General features: G+C 38.2%; 1 protein-coding gene across 9 annotated transcripts in view; it reads left to right on the top strand.

Annotated features, from left to right (window-relative positions):
* The window catches only part of LOC127440859 (gastrula zinc finger protein XlCGF49.1-like), a 61,090-nt gene that overhangs the window by 22,329 nt on the left and 28,098 nt on the right, over positions 1 to 10,663 (top strand). For 3 of the 9 annotated variants that reach the window (XR_007897208.1, XR_007897211.1, XR_007897213.1), the window contains one exon: positions 11 to 948. The exons of 2 other annotated variants lie outside the window; for them this stretch is intronic. Coding sequence is in view for 1 of the 7 variants with exons in the window: in XM_051697867.1 (XP_051553827.1) it covers positions 10,453 to 10,537 (85 nt within the window). In the remaining 6 variants the exon portion in view is untranslated. Of the gene's footprint in view, positions 1 to 10; positions 949 to 5,779; positions 6,020 to 6,350; positions 8,397 to 10,218; positions 10,538 to 10,663 lie in introns of those variants that run through there. 4 more of the 9 variants (XR_007897212.1, XR_007897210.1, XM_051697867.1 and 1 more) reach the window with 4 other exon arrangements.

Here is a 10,663-nt window from a genome sequence, read left to right on the forward strand (position 1 = left end):
TTGATTGTAGATAAAGATGTGTGGAGAGTATCTGCCATCTGTGGTACTGTAAAACTTCAAGACCTCTGAAATGACAGCTGACTCCGAGTAATGGCAGAAGATGGTGCACCTTGTGATCCACTAATCAATGGCGGTCGATACCCAGATCCGTCTGAAGAAATATTATTCTGCTATGCTTTGTATTAGACTATTGAGTAAGTAGTAAAGCAAACTAAATAATTATTCCATGAACTATATGATTTTTGAATGATATTATGATTGTCTCAATAATTACTATTTAGAACAACCTCAAGAAAAGCATTTTTATTTTAATCTTTGAATGAATTTCATTTCAGTGTGATGTCGTTTTCCTTCATGTGTTCTTCTGTCTAAATTCTGAACCAACCGAATAAACTCTGTTTTCCCATGGATTATTTAATCTGCAGCCTGAGCATTTAGAAGTCTCCCCCTTGCCCAATCCAGACTCCAATGCATGGTTTCAATTCTGAAAATGTAAAAGTAGTTATGAGAATGAGTACATCAATGCTTTTCCAATTCTTGCAACACACACACTCTTCAGGAGTTTGGAATCACTAAAAATGTTTTTTTTTTTTTGTTTTTTTTTTCATGTTTTGAAAGAATTTGCTATTTTAGTTAGCTTGCAAAGTTTGTGAAAACCAGTAGCCAGTTTAGTTAGTCACCTAGCTGTTAAACCTGAACTCAAACCATGAGTCAAATTCTGTGTAGTAGCTGAATAAACAGTTTTGGACAGCGGAGACAAAATCCTTACCTATTTAGTGATGACAAAAGGACATCAGGTCATGGATTATGTGTCAGCAAAAGCAGTCATTTAATGTGCGTTTGCACTGTGAAACAAAATCAGTCGTTGCTGTTAATTATTTGAATCCTCCAACTTGCCATAGATACCTCAAACGCGATAGAGGAGGAGTTATGTACATGAGCAAATGAATGCGCTAATTAAGTTACGTGAGGCACTAAAATAACGTGCGTTAACTTAACGTGTGACTGTGTTCGGCGTTTAGAAAACGGCATTTCAAAGCTTAATATGGTGATACAAGACACGTGAATTCTGACCCTCTTGGCTTTCCATAGGGCAGCGTGTAGAGACGCGTTTACAGTCAGCTACTTATGTTTGCCCAGTCAAGTGTTCACTTATAATGCAGCAGCCAGTCAATGTGACTGTTAACAGTTATGTTAAAGGACACGCTATAGTAATCTAATATTATGTTATTTCCTCTTCATGAAGAGAGTGAGTTTACATCATGATCATGATTAGCCTATAATTATTAATCAAGCAAGTTTCCCCAACTAACATTGTTTGGTTTCCAGAACATTCCCAGAACAGAGCTTTAAGGTACGTTTTTGGTTTTCCAGAAAATGTATTCTTTACCAGCCATACAACAGTTTGGAGGACTGATATATCCTTTCAGCAACCCTTCTGTGCTTCAACATTGAAAACTGTGCCTTGTTTTTCTGTTCCCTAAAAACTTGCTCAGCACCATTAATATACAGATATTAAAGGAAATTATTCCAAATAACCAATGACTCCAACACAATCAAGGGTTTTTAAAATAAGAAATTTATTGAAAGACACAAAAAAATCAAATAAACTTTCAATAAACCATTCTATTAACTTTAACCAGGCTAACGTTAGATTCATTTCTTACCATACAGTTTAGTGGAGACATCTCTGTTTCTCTTCAGTTGTAGCCAATAAACAGAAAACCTCTCGGTTAAACTTACACATCATATTCTTTTTGATTTTATGAGTCAAATCTGTATCAAATCAATAACATTTAGCCTATAGTTAACCTCGTATTTAGAAGTAATTATTTATTAAGCGATAGAATGTCAGTCAGTGAGTCTGTCTCCGAATGACTGTTAATTTTAAATTGTGCAAGAGCGAATTTCTGTGGCTGAAAGAAACGCTTGCAGATCAAATGCACGTTCATATGTAGTATAGCACGCAGCCATATTGGAAATGTTGTCTCTGAACTTCCATTCTAGCGGTTCTATATGGATTTCTATGGCATTGATGTCAAAGTGTAATTAGCTAGCGAAGTAGATTTACAGGATATAGAGTTGTCAAAAGTTATCATGAGTATTTTAAAGTGTTCAGGGGATGTCGTAACTGGAAGCAGAGCGGCGAGGTTTTAAAAGAGTACTTCATTCATTAATACACAAGATCCTACCTTCACGCTGTTGACATACTGATATGCCACTGTGGTCATGAAACTCCACGAGACAATGCAAAGTCATTAAAAATATCTCTGTAAGACACCTCTGACCATCTTCTCATGTCATTCATCCATGGCGTTATAGTTAAGGTAAGCAGATATTTTGAGCATTAAATCGGGATGGGGAGAGGGGTGACACTATATTTATACACACACACACACACACACACACACACACATACAGTTGAAGTCAGAAGTTTACATACACTTAGGTTGAAGTCATTAAAACTCATTTTTTAACCACTCCACATATTTCATATTATTATTCCAATAATTGTTTACAGACAGATTGTTTCACTTTTAATTGACTATCTCACAATTCCAGTGTGTCAGAAGATTACATACACTAACTTGCCTTTTAGCAGCTTGGAAAATTCCAGAAAATGATGTCAAGCCTTTAGGCAATTAGCTTCTGATAGGCTAATTGGAGTCAATTGGAGGTGTACCTGTGGATGTATTATAAGGCCTACCTTCAAACTCAGTGCCTCTTTGCTTGACATCATGGAAAAATCTAAAGAAATCAGCCAAGACCTCAGAAAAAAAATTGTGGACCTCCACATGTCTAGTTCATCCTAGGGAGCAATTTCCAAATGCCTGAAGCTACCACGTTTATCTGTACAAACAATAGTACGCAAGTATAAACACCATGGGACCGTGTGGCCATCATACTGCTCAGGAAGGAGACACATTCTGTCTCTTAGAGATGAACATAGTTTGGTGCGAAAAGTGTAAATCAATCCCTGAACAAGTATCTATATCCACAGTAAAATGAGTCCTATATCAACATAACCTGAAAGGCTGCTCAGCAAGGAAGAAGTCACTGCTCCAAAACTGCCATAAAAAAGCCTAGACTACAGTTTGCAAGTACACATGGGGACAGAAATCTTACTTTTTGGAGAAATGTCCTCTGGTCTGATGAAACAAAAATGTAACTGTTTGGCCATAATGACCATCTTTATGTTTGGAGGATAAAGGGTGAGGCTTGCAAGCCGAAGAACACCATCCCACCCTGTGAAGCATGGGGGTGGCAGCATCATGTTGTGGGGGTGCTTTGCTGCAGGAGGGACAGGTGCACTTCACAAAATAGATGGAATCATGAGGAAGGAAAATTATGTGGATATATTGAAGCAACATCTCAAGACATCAGCCAGGAAGTTAAAGCTCGGTCGCAAATGGGTCTTCCAAAATGGACAATGACCCCAAGCATACCTCCAAATTTGAGGCAAAATTGCTTAAGGACAACATAATCAAGGTATGGGAGTGGCCATCACAAAGCCCTGACCTCAATCCGACAGAAAATTTGTGAGCAGAACTGAAAAGGCATGTGTGAGCAAGGAGGCCTACAAACCTGACTTCTGTCTGGAGGAATGGGCCAAAATTCCAGCAACTTACAGTGCATCCAGAAAGTATTCACAGCGCTTCACTTTTTCCACATTTTGTTATGTTACAGCCTTATTCCAAAATGGATTAAATTCATTATTTTCCTCAATTCTACAAACAATACCCTATAATGACAACGTGAAAGAATTTTTTGAAATCTTTGCAAATTTATAAAAAAAAAAAAAAAAAAACCACACACAACACACATGTACATAAGTATTCACAGCCTTTGCTCAATACTTTGTCGAAGCATCTTTGGCACCAATTACAGCCTCAAGTCTTTTTGAGTATGATGCTACAAGCTTAGCACACCTATTTTTGGGCAATCTTCTTTGCAGGACCTCTCAAGCTCCATCAGGTTGGATGGGGAGCGTTGGTGCACAGCCATTTTCAGATCTCTTCAGAGATGTTCAATCGGGTTCAAGTCTGGACTCTGGCTGGGCCACTCAAGGACATTCACAGAGTTGTCCCATAGCCACTCCTTTGTTATCTTGGCTGTGTGCTTAGGGTCATTGTCCTGTTGGAAGATGAACCGTCGCCCCAGTCTGAGGTCCAGAGCGCTCTGGAGCAGGTTTTCATCAAGGATGTCTCTGTACATTGCTGCATTCATCTTTCCCTCTATCCTGACTAGTCTCCCAATTCCTGCCACTGAAAAACATCCCCACTGGAGAGTGATGCTGCCACCACCATGCTTCACTGTAGGGATGGTATTGGCCAGGTGATGAGCAGTGCCTGGTTTCCTCCAGACATGACGCTTGCCATTTAGGCCAAAGAGTTCAATCTTTGTTTCTCATGGTCTGAGAGTCCTTCAGGTGCCTTTTGGCAAACTCCAGGCGGGCTATCATGTGCCTTTTACTAAGGAGTGGCTTCCGTCTGGCCACTCTACCATACAGGCCTGATTGGTGGAGTGCTGCAGAGATGGTTGTTCTTCTGGAAGGTTCTCCTCTCTCCACAGAGAAACGCTGGAGCTCTGTCAGATTGACCATCGGGTTCTTGGTCACCTCCCTGACTAAGGCCCTTCTCCCCCGATCGCTCAGTTTGGCCAGGCGGCCAGCTCTAGGAAGAGTCCTGGTGGTTCCAAACTTCTTCCATTTACGGATGATGGAGGCCATTGTGCTCATTGGGACCTTCAATGCTGCAGAAATTTTTCTGTACCCTTCCCCAGATCTGTGCCTCGATACAATCCTGTCTCGGAGGTCTACAGACAATTCCTTGGACTTCATGGCTTGGTTTGTGCTCTGACATGCACTGTTAACTGTGGGACCTTATATAGACAGGTGTGTGCCTTTCCAAATCATGTCCAATCAACTGAATTTACCACAGGTGGACTCCAATCAAGTATCATGGCAAAGGCTGTGAATACTTATGTGATTTTTTTTTTTTTTTTCGTTTTTTTTTAATTTTTATAAATTTGCAAAGATTTCAAATAAACTTCTTTCACGTTGTCATTATGGGGTATTGTTTGTAGAATTTTGAGGAAAATAATGAATTTAATCCATTTTGGAATAAGGCTGTAACATAACAAAATGTGGAAAAAGTGAAGTGCTGTGAATACTTTCTGGATGCACTGTATTGTGAGAAGCTTGTGGAAGGCTTCCCAAAATATTTGACCCAAATTAAACAATTTAAAGGCAATGCTACCAAATACTAACAAAGTGTATGTAAACTTCTGACCCACTGGGAATATGATGAAAGAAATAAAAGCTGAAATAAATCATTCTCTCTTCTATTATCCTGATATATCACATTCTTAAAATAAAGTAGTGATCCTAACTGACCTAAGACAGGGAATGTTTTCTACAAGTAAATGTCAGGAATTGTGAAAAACTGAGTTTAAATGTATTTGGTTAAGGTGTATGTAAACTTCTGACTTCGATTGTACATGTGAAGTGTGTTTTATTTTATATTCCGTTTACAACCATTTTAATCACATTTAAGCCTCTAAAAATGTAGGGACAATTTAATTTTAAAAAGTACAATTGTAATGTTGAACTTGCATGTGTAATATAAGCTGTCACTGAAATTTCAGAACACATTTTAACACAAATTATTAACAAGTTGAAACATAAAAATTAAGCAGAATTATATGTATAACAATTAAATGTTTGTATTATGAAAAAGTGCATTGTCATATCTGTCTGAATGTGATCTGCCAGGACCAATTTACCTCCATGAGTGTTGGAAAACAAACTTGTACAGTGACAGAAAACACCTCACGAGCATTTTCATGTAGTAAAGGGGTGCTGTAGACTCACACCATCAACTCTTGGAGAAAAATACTTTCTGTGCTCCCACACGTAATCCATTTAGATTGAAGCTACTGAGAAGAGTCAATACAAACAGGAAGTTAGATGACGAAATTCGGAAGAGTGGAGCATGGAAAAGGTGTGGGGCTGAATAAGGTGAATAACTATCAGACAGCGACTAATGTAATTAAATATTAAGATAATATATTATGGTAGGAAGGTAGTGTATTCTTGAATGTTTTCTCATCTGTTCATTATAATGCATTCAAATGTAATTTACTGTTATCGATTTTCTTTATTTAATTAAATGCCTACTTCACTATTTTCATCCATTGTTGTAAGTCAACCTCTCTGAAATGTTTTGAAAAAGAATCAAATATGATAATGAACAATAATGAAAAATGTGAACGAAAAATAAAACCTAAAAACCCAGACAGGACTGGCAAAAAGTGCTCTTCACTGACGAGTCCCGGTTTTGTCTCACCAGGGGTGATGGTCAGACTTGCGTTTATCATCGAAGGAATGAGCCTTACACCGAGTCTGTACTCTGGAGCCGGATCAATTTGGAGGTGGAGGGTCCGTCATGGTCTGGGGCGGTGTGTCACAGCATCATCGGACTGAGCTTGTTCTCATTGCAGGCAATCTCAACGCTGTGCGTTACAGGGAAGACATCCTCCTCCCTCATGTGGTACCCTTCCTGCAGGCTCATGCTGACATGACCCTCCAGCATGACAATGCCACCAGCCATACTGCTTGTTCTGTGTGTGATTTCCTGCAAGACAGGAATGTCAGTGTTCTGCCATGGCCAGCGAAGAGCCCAGATCTCAATCCCATTGAGCACGTCTGGGACCTGTTGGATGGGAGGGTGAGGGCTAGGGCCATTCCCCCCAGAAATGTCCGGGGACTTGCAAGTGCCTTTGTGGAAGAGTGGGGTAACATCTCACAGCAAGAACTGGCAAATCTGGTGCAGTCCATGAGGAGGAGATGCACTGCAGTACTTAATGCAGCTGGTGGCCACACCAGATACTGACTGTTACTTTTGATTTTGAACCCCCCCTTTGTTCAGGGACACATTATTCCATTTCTGTTAGTCACATGTCTGTGAAACATGTTCAGTTTATGTCTTAGTTGTTGAATCTTTTAATGTTCATACAAATATTTAAACATGTTAAGTTTGCTGAAAATAAAAGCAGTTGAAAATGAGAGGACGTTTCTTTTTTTGTCTGAGTTTATATACAGCTCTGGATAAAAATTAAGAGACCACTGCAAAATGATCAGTTTCTCTGGATTTACTATTTATAGGTATATGTTTGAGTAAACTGAACATTTTTGTTTTATTTTATAAAGTACTGACAACATTTATCCCAAATTCCAAATAAAAATATTGTCATTTAAAGCATTTATTTACAGCAAATGACAACTGGTCAAAATAACAAAAAAGATGCAGTGTTTTCAGACTTCAAATAATGCAAAGAAAACAAGTTCATATTCATTTATAAACAACACAATACTAGTGATTTAACTTAGGAAGAGTTCAGAAATCAATATTTGGTGGAATAACCCTGATTTTCAATCACAGCTTTCATGTGTCTTGGCATGCTCTCTACCAGTCTTTCACATTGCTGTTGGGTGACTTTATGCTTCTCCTGGCGCAAAAATTCAAGCAGCTCGGCTTTGTCTGATGGCTTGTGGCCATCCATCTTCATCTTGATCACATTCCAGAGGTTTTCAATGGGGTTCAGGTCTGGAGATTGGGCTGGCCTTGACAGGGTCTTGATCTGGTGCTCCTCCATCCACACCTTGATTGACCTGGCTGTGTGGCATGGAGCATTGTCTTGCTGGAAAAACCAATCCTCAGAGTCGGGGAACATTGTCAGAGCAGAAGGAAGCAAGTTTTCTTCCAGGATAACCTGTACGTGGCTTGATTCATGTGTCCTTCACAAAGATGAATCTGCCTGATTCCAGCCTTGCTGAAGCACCCACAGATCATCACCAATCCTCCACCTGGTCGTCTAATGATTAGACGGAGACCTGAAGAGGCCTACAAGCCACAGTGTCTCACACCCACTGTGAAATTTGGTGGAGGATCGGTGATGAAGGAATTTTGCCATAAATTTACAGCATTTTTTTACAGTGTGGCCTCTGGTCTAACAATTTAAATAATGTTTTGTTTCTACCCACATTTATATGCAGTTTTTTTTTTTTAGCAGCAATAACTACAAAAATATTTTTTCTTTTAAACACAGGCATTAATAATACTAATTTAGTAATTCATAAAAAAAGAATGGGACAAAAGGTAAATATATGGGGGATCCGTTTAAAACTCATTTCTTTTTTATTTTATAATCTGGCAAATCTTGTACTGATACTTTCCCTAATATCAGTCTCAGATCTAGTATTTTTAATTTTATTTTGACAGATCATGTTTTAATACATTTCAAGTACTTACTGGGGCTATGTATGTACTGTATGTAAATGTAAAAAGTAGTTTCATAAAGAACAAGCATCTAGCTTTCACCTGGGTCTTTTTCAAACCACATATGCATTCTAGGGTTAACATCCAGATAGGCACTGGATGCTCACTTGACTCAAAAAAGGATTCAGTCATAAACAATGGCCACCAATCAAAGATTGGAACTGATCTCTGAGAATCACAGACAAAAGGTGACAGAAGAAGCATGCCTTCTGTAACACACAGTCTGGTATAGTTTTGGGCCACATTCCATTAGGAAGTGATGACCGACTTAACTGTATTGTGACGTATTTCTGAGTGAAATGGCTTTTCGAAAGAGAAAATTGTGCAAATACAGATGAATGTGAAACAAGTAAGCAGAAGCTCATTTGTCCTCGCTTTGAATCACAATACACTAAGCATAAAGAATAACGAACACTTACTCGAGCGGTTTATCCAAGAAACCTCTGTCTGCAGAAAAATATAAATAAACTCCAGCGAGTTTCCTTTTGTCCAGCTTCGGCATCAGCGTATCTTATTTAGAAGTCATCATTCCAATGCCCTATTCTATACGAAGACAATGACCCACAACTGTGAGAGCTTCAGAAGGCTGAAAGGTGATAATGGTAAGTCAAAACTCATTTTTTAGGGATTCTTATCGTAAAATCTGTTTGGAATTGACCCAATAACATGGATTGTGCTCCTTTCGAAGTACCTGGCGAAGGCATGATCAGCGGCAGTTAGAACACAGCCAGACACGCTAGGGGAGGGAGTGTTCTTGTTCGAGAAAGCATTTGATTGGACAAAGTTTCTCAGGCGCTTTGTGTCGTCATGACTGTGATGTAGTGTCTGTCAAGCCGGAAGAGAGACTGCTGATTTTAAATGTTATATCTCCTGAAAAATAATTTTGTCAGCATTTGGAAGTACACTAGCATATTGATGACCTTAAAGGGAATAAATATAGACTAAAAGCAGCTACATTTTAATTTTGATTTCATGGCGACTTTAATGGTTTGTATTGGTTTCAATTACAGATATGTATTGGTCCTCAGTGATAGACATTGGTGATAATAACATGCCACCAATAGAAGCCAGCACACATTATTAGTAGAGACCCACAGGTATCATTAGAGTTTCAATTAAAACAAATACAGCTGCCATTAAAACCATTGGAATTTCGGAGGGTTCAACTGTTTTTCTCAGCAGGGATGAGAGATGCTGTCTTCGGTTTTCCAAAAGCTCCAGGAGTGGAGTTGAAAATATAAATAATGATAAATGGATGGTGGTTATTATTATTTTATTATTATTATGGTCATTTCATGGTATTTCATGGTCATTATGGTATTTTTCCATTTCAAAAAAGTGATTTTTAAAGTAAATTTTAAAAAGATTTTAAACATTCTATCAGACAAAGAGTGTTTGAAAAGAAGTTGCATTGTGCTATCACAAACTCAATTAAGAAAATTAAATAAATGTTGGTTACACAGTAGCTATATGCCTTTATCAAAGTTACAGAGTTGACGGTTTTACAGAACATTTAGCCATTATTAGATTTATGTTTATGGTCATGACACTACAAGGTGTGAGAATTTAATGCTGATATTTCTACAAATATCCACTTTTTAATTGTCAGTAGTTTCCTGTAAAGAAAAAAATTCATGGTAACACAATTTAACATTGTCCCCTACCAAGAAACCTAGCAGAAAATTAGAGAACGTGATTAAAAAAAAAAAAAAAAAAAACAGTAATTTACTTGTAGAGTAAGATATTATTTCAAATGTCTAAAAGAAAAGGGGGGAAAAAACGATCATTGTACAAACTGTAGTTCAGTTGGTGGCGGTAAATCACCAAAAGCTGGTTTGCCAACTGCTGAAAACACAAAAGAAGAAAAAGACGACGAGAAAGCAAAGGAAAGGGGAAGGGTTTTATTGACGACGGATTTTTGGTCATTTCGGCAAGGCGACAAAGGAATGTGATGTTGTGATAGTATTAATGCTGACAAACTTCACTCAAAAGAACTTTGACGTAGTAGAAGCGTGCGAGCAATAATTAGCTTGACGAAGAGCCGTTTCAAACAAGCAGGGATAATAACTCCAGTTGTTAAAATAGACATTTGCGTCATATACGTATTGTAAAGATGGAGGTTATTAAAGTGGAGACTGTGGACATGGGCGATCCAGAAACATGCGGAGTGAAAAATGAAGATACTGAAGAACAAAGAGGTTGGTGTGCATTAATTTTTCATTAATGACTGCTGAGGAACTTGAACGATTCCGGCAGTTTATTCCGATTTAATGGCTTTAGTTATAAAAATTTTAAGGATTATTCCTGGTTCAATACAAGTTGAG

The sequence above is a fragment of the Myxocyprinus asiaticus genome, chromosome 5 (genome assembly GCF_019703515.2).
Source record: "Myxocyprinus asiaticus isolate MX2 ecotype Aquarium Trade chromosome 5, UBuf_Myxa_2, whole genome shotgun sequence".
Lineage (NCBI taxonomy): Eukaryota > Metazoa > Chordata > Actinopteri > Cypriniformes > Catostomidae > Myxocyprinus > Myxocyprinus asiaticus.